Genomic DNA, 21953 nt, shown 5'->3' on the forward strand with positions numbered 1-21953 from the left:
AATCTAATATAGATACATATACTAATTTTATATCTTTTCCTGTTTAATCTGACCTGCCTTCACTTATATTTATTTTTTTAAATTAATTTTATATTTTAAAAATATAACACTTAAAATATCTATATATAAATCATCTTTTTATTTATCTTTGTCGGGTACTATTTTTGCAATTTTGGTACCTCAGAGCAATCGAAGCCACCTAATGGAGTTGAGTGGTAATTTTTCATCAAAAGTGCTCCAATTTCAGACAATTTGAGAGATGGATGTCAAAATTGAACCTGTTTAGTCCTATGGAATTTTTGAGTTTATTTTTTCATAGGTAGTAGTCTAATAGAGGCATGTTGAAGTGATGTACAAATATGCTTATAACAGTTAGAAATCCAAATTAATTTAGATCCAAAAGTTATACTTTAAATTTAGAAACCATACACCATATTTAGACGAAATGGTTGCTTAGATTGCATTAAGCCTCCCTAAATTCCAAATTCAAACTAAGATTATTTCGATAAAATAAGAAATAGCACGTGTTAGAGGAACCTCCACAAGTGCTACAAAAATAGATTTAGTTTTGCTGTACTAGATAACATCATTATGCTTAGACTTGTAATTATATAATGGACTAGTTTTAGTCTTCCCAAGACCCAAAAAAAAAAAAAAAAAAAGGAAAAAGAGTTTTGTCTTTGAATATATAAGATGTAAATTTCTTAATAACTATCAAATTAAAATGATGGACTAGTTTGTAAATCAGGCATTAGAAATGTGGATATTAAGAAAGGATATACATAATAATATATTTTTTCCAAGGTTTTAGACTACCGTCATTGTAATATATTGTATGTTTTTAAATAGCATATTAAATAAAAAAGGCAGATAGTATTTTGTTATTATTTTTTTGTTTTCATCATTTAATTATAACTACATTATTGTGTATGAGTAAAAATTACGTCTTTAAGTTTAATCCTATCAATAAGCCTAGTTGCCTTTACTGTAGTTTATACATGACGTATGCACCAGAGAGAAAAAATCGAAATTGCCAATCTCATGTGTATTGACGTAGTAGTAATTTAATCATAATAGAATTTTATTACCAAATTTGTCATGACTAAATTGACACATCTCAAAAGTTTAGGGGTCATAGTTAATATTCTAAGGCAATTATCTTTTTCATTTTTATTTCAAGTTTGAACAGGTTAATGATGACGTCACCCACGTGACTCCGCCGCTTTGTCATGTTGTCATTAGAAAAGTCGTAGACCCATATTGAGTTAATATTACGACTCTTTTTTATTTTTATTTTTTGCCCCCTGCAACGTCCTTTTCTATTTATTTTTTGTTTCTTTTTTTTTTTTTAACCAGCTTTGAATCCTCTGATCTCATATCATATTTTGAACAAAGGTAATAATAATATATATTGTTAATGATTCGAATTTAATTTATCTGATTCGTTTTCTTCATCGGAAAGTTTACAGATCCGAATCATTTCCTCTCTTTCCTGCCAGCATTTTCTCCTCTTTCTTTCACACACTCACGCACAAACGTAAATACACGTCTTCTTCTACGTTAATTAATCCAGTATTTACTTCAATGACGATTTGGATGTAATTAATCTGAATTTTGGCAATTTTTGTTTTTCAGCCCGAATTTTCAGTAATTGGAGCTGGTGACTAAGCTGATTGGATTCCGGATGGGGATTTTCGACGGGTTACCGATTTCCCGAGACAAAGCCGTGAGTTTCCATCTTCTTGTCTAAAATTAGACTTTTTTGGATTATCAGTAAAACGTTAGTGTTGAGACCGTTGATTCAATTTGTATTTCTTTTTATTGTTAAGATTGCAGCCTTTCATTTTTGCTTATTGTTGTGTTTAATTACCCACATGCGTAAAGTATTTGAAGATTTTAGTTGCGAAGTATTGTAATCGACGAGAGAAAATGGGGTTATTATGTAGTTGGATGATTTGGTTATTCTTGAACATGACCTAAATTGGAGCAAGGATTTTCTGCCGCCGGCATGAATTCCTTTGGGTGATGAATTTTCTGGTCGAGAGCTCTACTTTGTAAATACTACTCAAAATTCAACATGAAGTTGGGCTTGTAACTAGACCCATTGATTCAGGGCTTGTTGAGAATTAGTATTTCAGGTTGATCCTGCACATTCTTTCTGATTTTGCTTCATTCCAAATGCAGTATTTGAGGGAGGAACTTGCGAGAATAGACGAGAGCTGGGCTGCTGCACGTTTTGATTCTTTACCTCACGTTGTACATATTTTAACATCCAAAGATCGTGAAGGTGACGCGCATCTTTTGAAGGAGCAGAGTGATATCATTGAAGAAGTTGTAGATGAAGTAGTGCATGCTTATCATGGTGGTTTCAACAAAGCTATCCAAAATTATTCTCAGGTTGCTAATTATTTCTTCTTTTTCTTGTTTACCTTTCTTGCCGCCCTTTGATGAAAGTTTTCAACTTTTCTTTATGTTAGTTATCTTTGTCATGTATAAATCTTATTCCAAGTTGATTGATGTAATGCCAAGATTCGAGATGATGCTAGTAATCGGCATATTTATGTATCAGTATTGTCGTCAACTTTCTTGCGTAAAAGAAGGATCTGTTATATACTGATACGACATTTAGGTAGACCGTAATTGTAGTATAGTAAAGAGGTTATATAGCATATTCTGATTGTACATGTGCACTGTATATCTTCACTATTCTGTTTTAGAGAGGGAGAGAGAGTGGTTGGAGAAGGTAAGAGATGGAAGGACAACATTAGGGCATATGTCTTCGAAATCAGCTACTTTGCTCAACTATAAAACAACCACATTGAGTATTATCTTTCAGAGCTGGGTGAAGGAGCTATAGTCTATGACCTACCGTTATTTTCTTCCTTATAAAACTAATTGTGTTGCTATAGGATGTCTACTTGTTTTAGTTGGCAGCATACTACTGTTTTAATTTTTTTTACTTTTGATAGATTCAGGAAGAGTGTCTCGCTAATATATATTACTTTCTTGCCATTTTTAACGCTCGAGTTGTTATCCTTAGTGGAGGAGTTTATGTTTTTCCTGGTTGTGGTGCATTTTTTTTCTTTTTAGTATTAGTGGTAATTATCTATTAGAACCTCCCTATTTTTGCTTTTGCCGCCGGGAAGTAGAGCATTTAACCCTTCTTAATATTTCAAGTTTGTATTAGCTCAACTATTTTCCTCCAGATTTTGCGGTTATTCAGTGAATCTGCTCAGAGTATTGCTGTACTAAAGGGTGATTTGGGTGACGCAAAGAAGCTTCTTGGCGCTCAAAACAAGCAGTTGCATCAGTTATGGTATCGTTCGGTTACATTGCGGCATATTATATCATTGTTGGATCAACTGGAGGGCATAGCTAAGGTATGTCAATTGTTGTTTTCATCCTCATTCATGCATGGTTTGCCTTGCGGTACTCTTCCTTGCTGTCCATAAAAGTGTTGTTCAAATTGGTATTTCTACAAAAAAATAGAGTCAATCAGAAGTTATTATTTGAGCTCAAGATCAAAAGTAATATAAAGATTGCACAAGTATGTGTAAGGAGAATCTTATAGACCATTTTAGTAAGTACAACAAAAAATAGTAGGAAGGTCATCTCTATTAAATGCTGATACATATTCTGGTAAGAATTATGTTTATGTTTTGATGTTCTTTGAACTCTGAAGGATGAAAGCATTGGGCATCACATCAAGCAATAAAGGTTAGAAAGTGACCGCAGAGATAAATTTAAAGTTCCAGTAACAAAAAAGAATCACTGAAGGCAGAATAGAATAAAAAATTTGGAAACTTGTATCTTGGGTTGGTGAGATAATGTATAGACTTAGTTATTTGTAAAGAGATCAATATTCTTTGGTAGAAGGAGTATCTAAAAGTTTCTAGGGGTATAAATGGAATGCTTTAGAGAAAGTACTAAGAATGATAATACATGTGATGGTCCTTTATTGGTAGAGCAAGGCCAAATTGATGGATTTTCAGTCGTTATAGTTTGATAATTGGCATTCCTCTTAGGTCCTTCTTTTGCCTTGGCTGTAATTGATTGAACTTGAGAACCTAACTTTTCCTGGGTGTACTTTATCTATACCTAATGTTTTAATTTAGGACTTACTCCTCTTTGAAACTCAAAGTCAATGTTCCTGCTCAATTCTTGGCAATTTCTGGCCAAATTTAGTTGTATATTTTCAAATTGGAGTCTTGGGGGGCAACAATTGAAATACAAGGGTTAAAGTAAAGAAAAGCATAAGGATTCAAAACATTTCCTCGAATGGAGATGTCTCTTTTACTTTCCTTCTGGGTGGGATATACAAGTCTTTAGCTTCTCTGTTAGTTTTTCTGACATGTTGGGTTGTACAATCATCTAATTTCTGTCTTCCAATTGAATATCAGAAACTTATTTTGGTTCTTGGCTGCTTGGAGCAAGTTATTGGTGATCTATGATTTTGCTAGTATCCTTGCTAATTCAAACTCGGTGATCTAAAAGCTTGTACTTTCTTGAATTTACCTTTTTAAATATTTTTTACTGTGTTTATTTAATTTATTTAATTTGTAGAAATTTACACCTACATTGGAGATTAATCTGCTAAAGTGGCGAATAATTTGTTTTAGCATTTCCTTCCATCATTATACAAGTTGACCAATATACTGAAAGAAACATTTGTGGAAGCCGTGATTCTTTTCAGCATCCTTTCTCTTCATTGTAGATAATTGTTCTAAACACCTAGCATTTGTCGTCTTATGATTTATTTGTCTTGGTTTTCTCTTCCTCATTATGGCTTAGGTTCCAGCTCGTATTGAGAAGCTCATTGCTGATAAGCAGTTCTATGCTGCAGTGCAGTTACATGTTCAATCTACATTAATGCTGGAGAGAGAGGGCCTTCAGACGGTTGGTTTGGTTGATGCATTCTTTAATATTTTGTTACTTTCCTCTGCTGCTTTTGATTTTTAATGTAAATAAGTACGAATCCATGTTCTGATTTTTCTAGCTTATGAAGTATGGTCATAAAATAATTTCACATCTTATGTCTTTAAATATGGGGCAGTTACTTCTGAGAACTGGAGTTTTAAATTATTGACTTACTGTGTTGATAGATTGTTTTCTGGTTATGTTGAATTGTGAAAATATTCACATTTAGGTTAGGGTTTTAGAAGTTCACCTGGATATTGAACTCAGCTGTCAATGTGAAGCCACAAATAAGGTCTGACTCCATGAGTTCTTAGCTGTGTGGTGACTATGGTCAATTTGAAGGATCTTTGGCTTATTTCCCCCTTGTGCTATCTTTTATGCGCTTTAATTATGTGAAATTTTAGTTACAGAATTTGAATGGTTGAGCACACTAATTCATAAGGTTTCATTTAACTAAGAACTTCAGGACATTAAAGATGTCTGATCTGTTTAATGGGATGATATTGTGGGATGCCTTTGATCGCTGTTATTGAATTTTACTCTACAGCACTACATTGTGGTAAAGCCATTTAATTGGTTCATTATTTTTTTGGGTCATTGGAATGAAATTGCTAACCCATCCAACTAATATAAACTAGAGTGGAGTTAAATATTGCGAATCAAAGGCAAGCAGATGTGTGAAATTGGACTCCCGATTCAACATCAGCAAGCATGTGATTTCCAGGCTCCATAGCAAGTGACACCAACATATTTTTACCATAAGAATTAGTATATTAGAATGCTTCATTTGTGAGATGACCCTTGTGTGATCTGAATAGCACAGGCCTGTGAGACAAACATTATAAACGCTCAAGGACATGATGAGAACTTAAATATTTTGATTGGAAAATCATCAAATTTTTTCTTAGAAAAAGGGTCGATATTGAATCCTGTGTCAAAATCAATACTAAGAGTAATCAAAATACTAAGATTGGTAATAACAATTATCAAATAATTGATAATATTGATAAAAAAGGCCCTTTTATCTTCTGCTTCCGCAAAATCCCAAAATAAACTCGCCAAGTCCAAAAAAAGTACATATGAAATTGAGCACAATTTTGCAAAGAAATAGCCCACTTGTTTCTCAAGAAGAGTTGGGAAACATGCTCAATATCATTTGATTGAGTGGTTGACCCAGCCCCTTGTTGTTTGAAGAAACCCTGACTTTTCTTAGAGTTCAACCTTATGAAAAGCTGTCAAATGGTTGTGGCTGCCATGTTGCATACGCTTTCAGTCCATCCCTCTCTAGACAAGTTAAGTCCATGATAAAATAGAAACTGTTTACATCCACCTGTGGTTGACTTCATCTTAATGTACTCGTACGCTCAAGTATCTCAATATGCAGTCTTAAAGCACTTGATAGGATATTAAATTTAAGGACTTTATTTACTGGTTGAAGTTAATGCAGCTCTCAGTTTGGTCACATAAATCTCTTAGGTTGTTCCATAATGAATTCCAGATTAAGCTAAATATATAGTAGTATGTGCATACAGAATGTGTGCACATTCTCTTACATGACAAGCAGGCAACTTGGTTCCAGGTTTTTTAGGGTTCACTAGATATCTACTGCAGTGCCTTTCTCATTTGGCCTGGTAGACCAATGTCTTAAATGAATAGCTATTTGATGTTTGTAATCATTGCTCTAAATTTTGGTTCCCTTCTCCCTCGTCCTCCTTCTCTTTCCCCCCCCCCCCCCCCAAAAAAAAGGATTTGATTTATTTGATGATGCTTGTAGTCGCATCTAAACTGCATGCCCTTTGATGTTCTCAGGTTGGTGCTCTACAAGATGTCAGATCTGAGTTGACGAAATTGCGAGGAATTCTTTTCTATAAAGTATTGGAGGATATGCATGACCATCTTTATAACAAGGGTGGATACAGGTAATGTTTCTTATCCCTATTTGATCATATATGTTTATTAAGTGTCTTCTTGTGGATTTTAAATATTGACTTTCCTGCTTTTGCATTTCTGTGAAGTCCTTATTTATCCATGTAATTTGCAATATGAGGTAAATTTGGAATGTGATGTCAGAATATTTCAGGGTTGTCAGCTTGTGACACATTGCCTTGTTTTCCAAGGGAAAGTCTGCTTAGACTGAGTCTGACACCCACTGCCCTTTTGGTCAGGGAAATGGGAGTGGTTTACAACAGTTAAATGTGTAACTTTTTTGCATGTTTTGCGTCAAGTCAATCAAAGTACACTTCTACATCTGCCTACACAAAGGTTTTATGTTGGGAGGGTTTAAGACATCCTTGGGGAGAAAGTCTGTACACACAGTCCACTAACAGAAGACCTCAGTTTCTTGTTGATTTCTGAAGCAAGCTGTCTCCTTTTTCTTGTTTGCCCCTATCGAATATTCTTTTGCCATTAGTGTTTGTTGCTTTTTTGTTTCTTCAATTGAATGCTCCCTTTTTGTTTAATATATTTTGCTTGCTTGAGTTTTTTTGCATCCTCTTCCTCTTCATAGTGGTCCTTTCATTTTAGTCTGTGTTTGTACGACACTTTATACACCTTGATCTTGTATGATTTTAAGTTGAACAACTAATATTCATGTTCCCTTTTAAAACATCTGTCCTTGAGTAACACCCATTGAGTAACAAGGGTTGCCATTTTTTCTTAGCCAAATCTCTGAATTCAGGTTTTAGCTATTTTTTTACACCACTTGCACAGCAAGCTTTTCATCCAGTTAGGTAAAACTATATCAGATGACTACATAAGGGGGCAAAGATAAAACACACAGCAAGATAGCAGTTCCAACATTTTATTTTGTAATTCTCTGTTTTTGATGGTCTCTTTTGAGCATCAGGCAAGGCGTGATTCTTAAAACTTGCTGCTTGGTGAAATTTGATTTCTTCTTGTGCAGTTCTGCTGTGTCAAGTATTGACGAGATGGATGATGCAGTGCCAACTGCCACAGCTGTTGCATATTTTACAAACAACACGCAAACTCTCTCTAGAAGAACCAGGTTGCTTAAAGGCGACAATCAGTTTGGTTCATCTGGACTTGGAGATGGATCATTTCGAGCTAGTTCTATTGACGGGGGGTAATATAGAATACTTATTTAAGATTCACTTGTGTAAATTGTATTTTTCTTTGTTTGGTTGCTACTTGGCAAATTGTATTTTTCTTTGTTTGGTTGCTACTTCTGCTTCACTGTGTAGAAGCTGGCTCCTGTTCTTTGATTTTCTTAATATTAATTCTGCTGCTGGTTAGAATCAACTTTGATGACTGAATACTTTGTCTCACGACTAAGAAAACTTGTTTAGCATCACCGGTTAGACTGATGACTGTCACCTTGTGTGTGTTACATACCCATTTATTTGTTCTGTTGTTCGTCTTTCTTCTGACTCAGTTTTGGCCTATATATTGGTTTACATTTTGTGTTTATATCTACTGCTCAAATTCTAGTGTGCAAGAGAGTCAAACCAGAAAGAGATGTTTGCTTGTCTAAAATATCAAAGTCTGTTCAAAGTATAAAAATCTATAACACAATGCATTTTTTTTTTTTTTTTTACAAAAGGTAAGATTAAATTGCAGTGTTGAGGGATGAAACAGAGCAATTTTTGCATGGTGTGCACTATTGCAGTATTTGCAGTTCCCCACATTGCATGCATGTTGTGCTCTATTGACTGATAAGTTTTTACAAGTAATGCGTATGTAAATGGATTTTCAATATAAAAACTTGGAATGGTTTTAGTTTGTTCTGAAGAAATATTTGCTTTGATGATTCAAATGCCTAATTTTTCTTGAATAATGTGCAAAGTAAATAATACATAATCTACCTCTTTACTCTGTAGTTCATCATTTGACGGTCACGATGAGGATGGCACTTTGGACGTACAAGAGGATGGTATGTCAAAGGTCAATGGTGGTGATGCTACATTAAAGGATGTCAAGCTTTTTTCTCGTCAGATTCCAATTTGGCTGTCAGATGCCACTCCTGATGAATTTGTTGTATGAATGCTGTACACACTGTACAATCTCATCTGTGCAATTAGTAATCAACTTATCTTGTCAAACAGTTATGAGCTTTTTATTTTGAATCTGCATGTAGGAAACAATGCGAAAGAGTGATGCTCCTTTGCATGTTAAGTATTTGCAGACCATGGTTGAGTGCCTCTGCCTGCTTGGCAAAGTTGCTGCTGCTGGTGCCATAATATGGTAAGTTTTCAACATTCAAAATCAATAAGAGTCTTGTCTCATAAGATGATCGGGCATAGTTTTAACAAGTTGATATATGTCTCTTCCAAGGCTTAATCAAATCTCTAACTTCCGCTGCACAATCTCTCTCCCATTCGACTTCTTTCTCTTGGCTCACTGCAAACTCGTAACTTTTGATCCGCTTTTTTCACTTTTATTCTTTCGGCTGCATGTGACATCTTTATCTTCTTAGAAGTATTAATATATAAGCTTCATATCCTGTTCTTAATGGTTTCAAAGAGTAAGGGGAATCAAAGTGCTTTTTGTCATAGTCAAATCAAAATTCCTTGTGCTTGTTACCTCAGCTTCTACAATCGTGTGTTACAGGACACTATGGGATAATTTGTTAAGCCAGTTTGCTTTATGCAGCTACAGGAGATAAGCAGGACTTAAAATCTGCTTCTGTTCTTTTCGATTGAAATTGTTAGACATAAGGCATCAAATTGTCATTTAGTGAGCTAGCGTTAGATATATGCATTGAGCTTGTTTTAGGAGTAATGGCTTTTACTTTCTATTGTTTTCTCAAACAAATTAGAACATGACTTTTGATCTTTTCCTTGTTGTTTTCAACAGCCAAAGGTTGAGACCTACAATTCACGATATAATTACAACCAAGATTAAATCACAAGCAGAGCGTTCGAACTCTTCAAGGCCTGGCATTGGGCAAGCTGCACAAACTGGGTTAACAGGTCTACACTATTTAAAGGGACAGTTGGAAAGTTATCAGCTATTAAAGCAGAAAAAACATCAAAATGGAATTTCTCTAGCTGGAGCCTTATTAGCTGTGAGCCCAGTGTCTTCTGTAATGTCTCCTAGTGGAACAGCACAGGCTTCTGCAAAAGAACTTCTTGATTCCATTCTGGAAACTGTTGTTAGGATTTTTGGTTAGATATGAGTGCCTCTCTTTTCTTCAATTTAATGCCTGTAATTACTTCACTACTATCTGAACAAATCATTATGATTGCAGAGAACCATGTTATTGTTGGAGAGCTTCTTGAGACAAAATCTGCCCAGCAGGTTGACTTGAATACACCCAAGTCCATAGTTGGAGAGTCCAATTGGAACCATGATCCTGAGGCATCACATGATACTGGTGGTTATAGCATTGGCTTCTCGCTGACTGTTTTACAGGTAGGTCTCTTATGATTGTGATTTTTTTGTTAAGGTTGAATTTCTTACTCTGTTAAATTCTTAAAGTTCTAGCGCCAGAGTACATTTTAATTTGTGAATTAAATGCATCATTATGGTTTTGATGGATTGCGGATTAGAGTGAGTGTCAACAACTCATATGTGAAATATTACGAGCTACTCCTGAAGCTGCATCAGCAGATGCTGCTGTCCAAACGGCTAGACTTGCAAGCAAGGCTCCATCTAAAGATAAGAGGTGAGTAAAGAAAATATTGATTCTCTTCCACTTTATCTTGGAGATTCTGTTCCTCTTTCTTCAAGATATTTATTTTCAGATAGCAACTCTAGGTCTAGGGCCAATTCCTTGCTTGGAATGATAACATCAAATTTCAAAAATTGGGAACTATAGTGAAGTGCTTCTGCAATCTTTGCAAGAGCAAAGTTTGTATCTCATCTTCATTTGTCTTGACTGAATAGTCTCTGCCATCAAATTGGAGTTAGTTGCAGTTCATCTACTTCTTATCTCTCCTCGCCTATGTAGAGTTTGTTTTTATTCACAATTTGCGTCATGAAAAAATCAATTGGACCATGCGGTCTTGCATGACTTAAGGCCAGTACGTGAGTCATGAAAAGTGTATGATTGTTAAAAGTGCTTAACTCATAATCTAGTGGAGGAATAAAATTCAGGCAGTTTTATTTTAAATCGTTTTTTAGTATATGATCAGGAATGATGCAAATAAGGTATTCAGGAAAATTGGATCAGGTTTCAGACTTTGTTGCAATTGAGATTCAGCTACATGATGTTGAAACCTGCATGCCTATTTGTTTAATGTTCTTTCTGACCCAATAAATGGTAAGCTACGATTTGTTGATGTCTAATTGTTTAAACTGTTTAAGCTTTTCTTTGATTGAAATGACTGAAATGTACTTTCCGTTACTAATTGCAACAATCTTAATTTATGGTTTTACTCTAATTGGGAACAATTTCATGTGATAATTAGCTGCATAAGTAACTCATAGGGGGCGATTTACATGCTGCAGTGATTCACTTTTGGAACGGCCAACCACTGAAGGTGCTGAATATTCCATAAAATTGTCCATGTGTTTGAGCACTGAACATAGTTACCTGATGATTTTTAAAAGCATGATCGACCTAATTGAAATGATTTAGGAATCGTGACATTGTTAGAGTGAACACTAATAGTTTCATTTAATGAAGTTCCAGGGATACAAAACTGGATGGTCCCTATTTATATTTTGTACTTGATAGAATTATTACAGAAAGTAGTTCTGCTGCAACAGTGGCTTTATGTTTCATATTCTGTAGAATTTGTTTAATTCTTATTATGACTAGTAATGTTGCATTAGTGATTTCCCTGAATCTTTAAGATTTTTCTACCTCTCATTGGCTTTACAATTGATTTATGACTCTGTTTGCTGTGAAAATTTCATTATTCTAATTTTTTCAGGGTTGATCTCTTGTGTCAATTCTGGGACATAAATCTTTTTTGTTGAATCTGTGCTGTAGGGACGGATCTGAAGATGGTCTAACTTTTGCCTTTCGCTTCACAGAAGCTACAATTTCCATTCCTAATCAGGGTATGTGCAACTGTGCTATTGCATTTCTTACAATTCCTTTTTCTGTTGCGTGAATATATGATTTATTGCCCTTGTTGAGGTACCTATGGAATTACTTGACTTTGTCATGTTTAAAATTTTGTTCCATACCCAAAGTAAAATATCTGTTGCGTTTTTCCATTTTTTAGTGGGACAAAATTGTTCTGTTCAGTTGTCTGAACCCCATTGCCATTGAATAAATTGTGCTTGCAGGAAGATTGATCATACTTATAAGGTGTCAAAGTTGATAATAAATTCATTTAGCTATCAGTCATGATATTTTGTGGGTATGAAGCAGGATAATTTAAGTAAATTCGAAGAAAATCTATAGTAATCTGTTTTGGGCTTCACGTTTTAGAATGTCAATGCCATGTTCTTGCTTCTTCATCTGCTAATACCTTTACCCAAAGTTTGCATGCTATGTTTATCTTCTTTCAACAAATGGTGCAATCAAAGCTTTTTAATTTTTTAATTTTTTTGATTGATTTCATCTATACTTCCTCTCTCCTGCCATCCTGGGTTTGGAGAAACAGTAGACGTATGGAAAGACTGGTCTGCCAATTGCAGTTACATTTAGACTGTAACATATCCATTTCAAGTTTCTTTTTACAACCAGATTCCTCTTTCCTTTTCAACTTTTCACTCCATTGTCCTTAGTAAGTTTATCGTGAACAATTTGACTCAGGGGTTGATCTCATTCGCCAAGGATGGAGTAGGCGAGGTCCTAATGTGCTTCAAGAAGGTTATGGTACTGCAGCTATTCTACCCGAGCAGGGCATATATTTAGCGGCATCTGTATATCGACCTGTTCTTCAGGTTTAGCATTTGACACGCTTTTCTATTTCTTTCCCCCTTTTCCTCTTGTTACTATCAAACTTGGATTATGTAACTGGTCTTATAAAATTTGTTTGTCTGCAGTTTACAGATAAAGTTGCTTCATTGCTACCTCAAAAGTATTCTCAGCTTGGGTAAGCTTGGAGTTAATTATACAGCTTCTTGTTCTTGAGAATGAATTTTTTTTTCCTGACAGTTTACAGGAAAATGGTTAAAGGCAATTGTTGCCATAGTTCTCTACTTATCTTTTGACATTTTCTTGTGCTGATCTTGATTTTTGTTGAGGAAACATAAGTGGATGAAAGGATAATGTTACCATATGACCTGCTCTTCAAGCTTCCAATAAAGAATTTATCCTCTTCAGCGAGTACTAGAACTTCATTACTGAATTTTCAGACAACTGCAAGGCTCTATGCTTAGCTGTATACGATAATTTTGATGATGTCATAATAACTGAGGCCTCAGGATTTAATATTTTGTGATAAAGCACGACCGTCATTGAAATGTTCAAGTCCTAAACTTTCAAGAAGATTTGTTTACCAGAATCTGAAGAAGAGTGCAATTTCGGACTAAATTCAAGTAATCACATATTTGTCTAAATTTTCTGGTAGAAGTACAAAAAGATATAGATGTACATAAAATTTTGAGTGCTGTGTGTCGGACATGCCTGATTGTGAGTTTTTATTACAAAGGCTTGCTTCCATTTGGGAGTTGATATGCTATTATTTGCACGACTGTATGACATTCTCCTTCATCATCACCAAACAAAATGGGGGAAAAATAAGAGTGGTGTCATTGCAGAAATGATTTTTTCTTTTTTGAAGTTGTTTTAGTGAGGTGGGTATATAGCTTTTCTGGACATCATGGAAACAATATTAACACCACAAAATGATATATGAAGGTAAATGTTAGTGTAATTAGATGTCTATGAGTAAATTGGAAAACAGTTGCTATAATTAAAAAACTTCCTGTGACTGCCCTTTGCCACTGTTGTCAAAGGAATTTAGGGCTTGGTTATGCACTGGGATACTTCCTGGATAAACTGGAAATTAGAGATTCTGATTTAGTGTAGTGTGTACCCAAAAGGTAACAATAATGACTGGAATACTTTTGACATTGTGGTGATTGGAACAAGCTTCATCAAATGATAGTTTATACTGCTGTGGAATTGATTTATTAGCTCCTTAAATTAACAATGGGTTTCAAAAGTGAATGGTTCCTGTTGTTGCTCACAACTTAAATTGGTTTGTAGTAACCTTCATTTTCTTTGTTTTATCCTTTAGTGTGTCTGAACCACTACAGGGTCTGGGACATGGGTGTTAGTTTTTCTTGCCTCTGGTTTTTATAATGCTTCTCAGTTAGTTGACTTACACATTCCTTGCTTTCGAAATTTTCAGGAATGATGGGTTGTTAGCATTTGTGGAGAACTTTGTGAAGGATCACTTTTTACCTACAATGTTTGTTGATTACCGGAAAGGCGTTCAGCAAGCCATATCAAGTAAGTTCTACACATTAATCCATTTTTAGTTTTTCTTCATCAATTTCTTTCAAGCTTTAAGGTCAAGGAATCTACAATACTGAAGTCAATATAATGATGAAAAGTTCTGCCTTAGTATTACTTTGATCATAGCCTTGTGTTTTAGAATTAAAGTAGTTAAATACCAATTTTCTTTAAAGCTCATCTTATATATTTACTCGTAATTTTTATTGTCTTTCATTTGTGCATTGAAGATATAGTTCCTCTGCATTAGTAATTCTTGATTTCTGAGGACCATATTGAACATGGTACTTTTCATATGCATTATTAAATTTTCATTTATCTAATAGGAATTTATACCTGTGTTTCTCAAGCATTAGGTGCAATTTCTGGTTTTTCCAAATCTTTTGATTCGTGGATACTGCGGTCAATTAGCAAGGAGGCAGAATCTTCAGTATTAGATTATACCACATCACGTTATTTATGTTTCACATGTCATAACAACCATCGCCTCTGTCCTTTCACATTGGGAGGGTAAAATAAGATTGTTCAGCAAACTGTCAATGAATCAACAATATTGTGGAGTGCAATGTAATTTGTATCTTATGTTAAGAAGTCTAACATTCATTAACTGCAGTAAGTAGATTCAATAGACATAAAGTAAGTATATAGATCTTCTATGCATGAATCTCATGCATAAATAGTTTTCCCCAAACACTGTCAAAGTAGCACAATGGGCTTAATTCTCTGCTACAAAAGTTCAGGATTCTTGATATCTTGCCATTGGAGCTATTTGCAAACTGCCCTTGCTGTTGATTTGGAGCCATACTGGTTGAAATTCTGATAGGCTTCTCAGTAGAAGTGAATCTGTCAAACTTTTGTTCTCTTTTTTTTTTAAGGGCCATTGTTGACCTTTCTGGTTTATAAGATTCTCTTCAGAGCACAATTTTGTTCCCTTTTTCAGGTTTTTAGAAAGATCGCTTTGGTGGCTGAGAATAAATACTTATCAGATGGAAGTTTTTGTTTTAAATATTGAGGCTGTTCACTTAATTTATTGGTCTAAATTCTCAGCAGTTTGACTGGAAAGGCTAGAATTTGACAGTCAAATTGAAATGGAGTGGACTGTATATTCTCTGAGATATTTTTCATTTGTGAGTTCCGAGAGAGGCTATTCTTGGAGAGGGGGTGGTTGTTGTGGACTTGTTGATAGAAGTTATTGGATATTGCCACGATGTTGGCCGTCTTTTTGAACTTGGGCTTGTGCCACATAGCATCTGGATGTCCTTTGTGATGCATGAGAGATAAACAATATGTGTTGGATTGGTAAAAATTCACTTTTGGTGTTGGGAAATTTAAATCTGTTTGGAAAGAAAAGCAGTGAATGGACTTCTGTGCAAGAGGCTGCAAAGGAAGAAGAATTCAATTACTGCTCTAAAAATCCTTTCTTTCTTGTGAGGGGGGTTTTTTGGACATTATTAAGCTGAAATTGTATTAGCTGCATGATGGGTCGTTTGTCATTAAACCTTGTTTTTTGGAAATCTCTATGCAGGTCCAGCTGCATTCCGTCCAAGAGCACATGCAGCTGCTTGTTATACACCATCAATTGAGAAGGGGCGGCCTGTCTTACAAGGGCTTTTGGCAATTGATTTCTTGGCAAAGGAGGTAGTCTTAGATATTCTTTATGTCCTATGAAAGAAAAAAGGAGTGTATACAATAGACGAAGTCAAACAGGCATTTTTTTGTCCAAGTCTTTCAACGCTTTGGTTACAATATTAGGGACATTCCCGCTGTCATTGTTTGAAAAGAAAGTTATTTTGTAACTTGATTGAATTTACTTTGCTCTGTAGTGATAATGAAGCGTGTACTTTTCTTTCAAGTCATTTTTTTGTCCCATTTAAATTGCGTTTAACCTATAAACCTTTTATTTCAGGTTTTTGGCTGGGCCCAAGCAATGCCTAAATTTGCTGGTGATCTCATGAATTATGTCCAAACTTTCCTTGAAAGAACATATGAAAGATGTCGGACTTCATATATGGAGGCATGAACTCTTTTCCTCATTTTGTTAAATTTTAAGCATTTGTTGGGACCTTGGCCAGGGAAATTTGTTTGCTACTTGTCTCTTTCTCTGTTCCTTGACTAGTTTTCATTCTTTTAGAAAATCTGGGAAACTCTTGGTTAAAATAATCTCTCATTTTTGTGGCCTTTCTCAAAAGTCAAATATATAAGGGCAACACCCTAGATGTGTAAATTTTAAATGAATGGCTGTTTCTTCTACATCTCACCTTGTACGTTCATAGCGTTCCAAATAAGAAGAAGACCAATAGTTTTCATGTGTGTCATCATGCATCAAAACCTCCTGCTCAATGCACCTTGAGTAGTGGGGTTGTCATGTAAAGTGTTTTGCAGTTTCATCTGAATCTGCATAATTCCAAAGTAAATTGTTTCTGGTGGTACATGTCTTGTTTGATTATGTCAAGGATTTTCTTATTTTTCATTGCCTGGTATTTTCTTTTGACAATACTATTCCTGGGTAATATATCAGGCAGTTCTTGAGAAGCAAAGTTATATGCTCATAGGGAGGCATGATGTTGAAAATCTAATGCGCATTGATCCAGCCAGTGCTTGTTTACCAAACTTACCTGGTCAGTCAAATTTGGTCGGCAATGCTTCTGATGCTGAAACTGTGGAGTTTGAAATGCAAATGAGTGATCTTTTGTTTAACTTGAGGCCAATCAAGCAGGTATCTGTACAGTAGGAGCCTATTTAACATTTTTACCTGTTGAGCTTTGGCCTCTTATATGCAAATTAGACTAAGCCAGCATCTTGATGGTGAGCTACATGCTCTGTTTTGAATTTAATTTTTGCAGGAGAACTTGATTCGTGATGATAACAAACTTATTTTGCTGGCATCTCTGAGTGATTCACTGGAATACATTGCGGACTCAATTGAAAGGCAAGTTTTCCGCATTTGTGCTGCCATACATGTGTGGTAGTCCCGTATTATTTTCCTTGAAAGTTTTGGTTATCATGCTTTTGGTAGGCATGTGCTGTAGTATTGTGTTTTTCATACTACTTTGTTGGTAACTTTCACGTGGAAATAAACCCATACAATCATTATGCAATTATATCATTCACTTTGGTACATTTTTATGCCTATTTTCTAATAGAAGTCTCAAGTTCATGTTGTATTTATGCTGATTTGTTATTTCAATTTAGAATAAAAAACCTGTCGCATCAACTATATCTGTCACATATATAGATGGGCATTGTATTACCAAGATTTTATATCATCTGCTATTTTGGTGATATTAAAAAATCTAGCAAGATATCTGGCTATATTCTGCTATATTCTGATGTGAATGGATGTCACTTTCTGCATTGCAGATGAGATTTTCACAAGATGTGCACACATCCTTATTTACTTCATTATGTCTCTTGCTATTTTAGGTCGCTTACTTATGTGCCATTCACTATGTGGTTGGTCCACAGGCTTTCTAGTCGTGTATTTTCTCTGTTTATGAAATGGAAAAAGTGAATAGTATAAATTAAACTCACCAAACATGTTAAGACTCTTGGCCGATGTTTTATGTCTTACCTGATGAGTTTCCCTAATTATCAGGCTAGGAAAGACATCCAAGAAAGTATATAACCAAGTAGAAGAGAATGGGAGGCTAAAAACTCCGCGTCATAGTAGAACGACCAGTACAGCTCCTAAGGATCTTGCATCATTTGCTGAGGAGTATAGAAAACTAGCAATTGATTGCCTTAAAGTTCTGCGTGTCGAGATGCTGCTGGAGACTATTTTTCACATGCAGGTTTGACCATATTTTGGTGATTTCAATATTCTGTCAACTAAAACGGGTTTCTGCAATCTATTAAGCATTCTGTTGATGTAGGAAATGACAAGCCGGCAATATTTGGATGACCAAGATGCAGAAGAACCAGATGATTTTATCATATCATTAACGTCTCTGGTATGTATCACTGCTTTCCATTTTAAACTGTGTGTAGATGTCACCTTATTGGTGCAGTGACATCCATATGTGATTCCTGGCTAGAATTTTCTGAGCAGTCCGCATTTACTCCAGCTTGAAGTATAGCTATGTCAGTTTTGTGATCTTATAGTGCCATCTAATTCAAGCGCCAATAATCTTGGAAAACTGCTTGGACCTGTTATTTGGATCAACCAATATCTGTCTTAGTTATCAATTTTCATGATATGGTCTTTATTATATGTATTGGCATGTTTATGTGTTGAAGCACCTAAGACTTATTTTAATTTGCTTATGATCTAAGGCTGTATGAATCCTCATGGCTGTTCTCTTTGCAAATACTGTAAAGGACTGAGAATCTAAAAAATTATGATTGTCATATTGTAGAATACAAATATCTAGATAGAATTTCATGTTGTCTGTACTTATTTTGGTGTAATCTGAGCATGGCATATGTGTCAAGTTGATTGTGCTATGGAAACACAATAGGCATCAAAAAACCAAACTTCCATTACCTCCTATCAGGTTTTAATTTAGTTGTCATCTTCTTTCTTTGATTGGTAACCTCCTATCATGTTCTGATTATATGTTACAAGTTTTTCCTAAATGTTCTCAATTTATGCCAAGTTGAATGATGTAATTCCATTATGTTTCTTTGGACATAATCCTTACCATAATTCTGCTTTTTTGACTGTTGTAGATAACACGTCGAGATGAAGAAATGGCACCTTTCATTGCCGAGTCGAAGCGTAAATATATATTTGGTGGAATATGTGGTGTTGCAGCACATGCGTTTATCAAGGTTTGCAAGTCAAAATTCTTTCTTTTGCAGTTCCAGATCATAGGTTGGTAACAGAGTTCTTTGTTGCCTGTTAGGCTTTGACGGATGTGACTTCTATCAACCTTTTCGGGGTTCAGCAGATATGCCGGAATTCTATTGCCTTAGAACAGGTTTGTCTTGATGATTCTTTGCTCTTGCAATGAAATAGGAGTGTCAGATTAAATCTCGGAAAATGATGATTATCCTTCTCAGTTAAATTAAGTCACACGTCACCATTCCTTGATTGTAGCTTTATAAACTATTATAAAATGAGGGTTTACTTTAGGTGTATGTGAAGGTTTAGACTTGACCGTCAGCTTTACGTGTTTGCATGATTTAATCTGGACATTAGTTGTCTAGTCCAATGATCGAAATCTGCAATACTGTTGCTTATGGTTGGAGAGGAGTTCAGGAAATAGAAAAATCGATGACTACCCATTTCTTTCGTATCTGTTAAGCTAAAAGTTATCTGATAATTTATGGCCTTATTGTCAGATTCTTTGCTGATGTTCTTTATGGATTGGGAATTTTTGAAGCAGTTTCTAGGACTGTAGTACTTGTTTGAGAATTACAAACCCCAAGGCTGACCAATTGGCCAAATGCTGGATATACTAAAATTTTGCCTACCCTTGTTATAATAGGGAGCATAGCTGTAACCCATGCATGCCAGATCTAATTGAACTGATTGCCCACAATTGTCACAAGCCTATTGTTACATAATACTGATGACTTGTTCCCAATCTAATTCTGGTTCTCAAAACTTATGCCCATTTCAATTCTGTTTCTGCTATTTTATATAGCTGATTTGTCCTAATCGTTATTGCAGGCTCTTGCTGCTATCCCTTCAATTAATAGTGAAGCCGTACAGTTGAAGCTAGATCGTGTGCGGACATACTATGAACTATTAAACATGCCATTTGAGGTAATAACTTAACTTTTTACTTGTATCAAGGCTTATGTTTTCTTTCATGACTTTTCTGCTTTCTTTTGTCAAACAACACTAATATTATCACTGTTGTACTACTCTTTACAGGCCATGTTAGCATTCATCACAGAGCATGAGCACTTGTTTACAGCTGCAGAGTGAGTTTTTTTTTTTTTTTTGCATTAGATTTAAAAGTTAATGCACACCCCCTCTTAGTAAAATTACATTATTCAATTCTGCAGGTATGCAAATCTTCTGAATGTTCAGGTGCCTGGGAGGGATATTCCTTTTGATGCACGCGATCGTGTGTCAGAGATATTATCACGCTAGCTTGTTTAGCTTGTGCACAGTGATGAATCGTACAGTGGAATTTGTGGGACAGTGGAATTTCAGGTTGATTTTTTCAAGCTGTGGAGCTGAGCAGGCTCTTCATTTTTTGTACGATGCTGGCATTTGTACATAATTCCAGGTGTAATGGTGATCAGTGTCGATGAGGAAGCCATTATACTAAAAATTCTATGCCGTTTGGAACAAATTTTGTGAGTATGGTTTTTGGGGTTGTAGTATTTGTCTGTTTATAATGATTAGTGTATTCTTTAGTAGCATCAATTGTAGACTATTTTTTTCTTTTTTTCCCCCTTTTCTTTAACGGTTATCATTTTGTATGCAATAAGTGAGGAAATTTGTGCAGACTTGACCCGAAAAGCTAATAAATATTTTGTTTTTTGTTCAGTGGCAGTTCACTTGTCACCGGCTTAGCCTTGACAAAATATCAGCGAACTTTACACTGGCAATTTTCCAAATAAAGATGGGGATAATCTGTTTATGTTGGTAGAGATTTACAAACCATTTGATCGAAGTAGAATTATGCTCAAGTCATCCTAACATACTAAATAGGGATAGATTATGTAAAGCATCCCAGACCAAGAAATTTCATGTCTGCAGGAATATCCAGAATGGAAAGGCCTTTCGACCCAAAATACGTTTCCATCCAAAATGGTAGGGAAAAAATTTTATTATTTCAGGGTTTGATAGACAAGTTAGAACATAATATTTACTCAATTTACAATGTTCAATTTCTAATGTTTGGTATAATCAATATTTAGATGTTAGAATGAAATATACTAATTACAAATTTGACTTAATTCCCTTGGATTAGATTATAGGACATGATACATTATATTAGTTTTCGCTTTATTTGTTCTGCAATAGTATTTGTCTATTTACGTAAAATTTTGATATTTTTGCTTTAAAAATAAATGAGGATTGATATCAAAATTCTTCAATTATAATAATTGATTCATTCTAATATATAGATTTTTAAGTTAAAATTAAAATTATAAAATATAAATTACACGAAACCAAACAATTATAATTTATTTTTAATCTATTTTCAATTTTGACATGAGATTCAAAAAATTCTTGCACAATTGTTCAAAAGTCAAAGAATAAAGTATCTTAAAACATTTGCTTCCTAGTATAAAGGAACAATTATTCTAAATACAAGGAAAATTAATTATTATGAAAAATTACATTCAAATATTAATTGAACTTACAAATAGCCAAAGATATGGTGATGCAATATAAAGATTTATGAGGATAAATATGATGTCTTACTATTTAGGCATTCTAAGATGAAGGTGTAAAGATCTTTCCCTAAATTCTTTTTAAAGAATGAGATTCTAGAAAAAAATAGTTGGAATGAGCATTCTAGAAGGAAAAGATTTTCTCACCTAAATGAATCATACTAAACACTGAAATAGAATGGACAAGTTGGAAAAGTTTTTCCTTTCTAATCTATTCCTACGCACTAAACTGGAGGTAAAGTCAATAGAGAAAAAAGATAAAATTGAAGTTTCCCTCTCTCTAGTTTGAGAATTTTAAGTGAGAAATGGGACAATTTTAGACGTGATTGTCATCATAATTTTGCTATTTACTGCATGGAGGATAAACTAGGTATATAAAAAATTTTCCTTGAGCTTTGATTTGCTCTTTCTAGGCAAA

General features: G+C 34.7%; 1 protein-coding gene across 3 annotated transcripts; it reads left to right on the forward strand.

Annotated features, from left to right (window-relative positions):
• Positions 1 to 1270: 1270 nt before the first annotated feature.
• Positions 1271 to 20654, forward strand: LOC113730778 (exocyst complex component SEC8). 3 transcript variants are annotated; one of them, XM_072078745.1, is made up of 28 exons: positions 1309 to 1395; positions 1500 to 1537; positions 1636 to 1726; positions 2185 to 2397; positions 3207 to 3380; positions 4792 to 4896; positions 6727 to 6836; positions 7820 to 7999; positions 8754 to 8910; positions 9011 to 9117; positions 9730 to 10040; positions 10124 to 10287; positions 10425 to 10540; positions 11813 to 11883; positions 12587 to 12717; positions 12820 to 12869; positions 14133 to 14233; positions 15762 to 15874; positions 16143 to 16250; positions 16755 to 16952; positions 17080 to 17165; positions 17832 to 18027; positions 18109 to 18186; positions 18905 to 19006; positions 19081 to 19155; positions 19851 to 19946; positions 20058 to 20107; positions 20192 to 20654. In XM_072078745.1, exons 3-28 carry the CDS (start codon positions 1685 to 1687, stop codon positions 20277 to 20279), a joined length of 3222 nt encoding a protein of 1073 aa, XP_071934846.1. In that variant the 5' UTR covers positions 1309 to 1395; positions 1500 to 1537; positions 1636 to 1684; the 3' UTR covers positions 20280 to 20654. The 3 variants fall into 3 exon arrangements, with proteins under 3 accessions (XP_027111494.2, XP_071934846.1, XP_027111493.2); XM_027255693.2 differs by lacking the exon at positions 1500 to 1537 and having other exon boundaries at positions 1271 to 1395; XM_027255692.2 differs by lacking the exon at positions 1309 to 1395 and having other exon boundaries at positions 1398 to 1537.
• Positions 20655 to 21953: the final 1299 nt, after the last annotated feature.

This window comes from Coffea arabica, chromosome 2e (assembly GCF_036785885.1).
Source record: "Coffea arabica cultivar ET-39 chromosome 2e, Coffea Arabica ET-39 HiFi, whole genome shotgun sequence".
Classification (NCBI taxonomy): domain Eukaryota; kingdom Viridiplantae; phylum Streptophyta; class Magnoliopsida; order Gentianales; family Rubiaceae; genus Coffea; species Coffea arabica.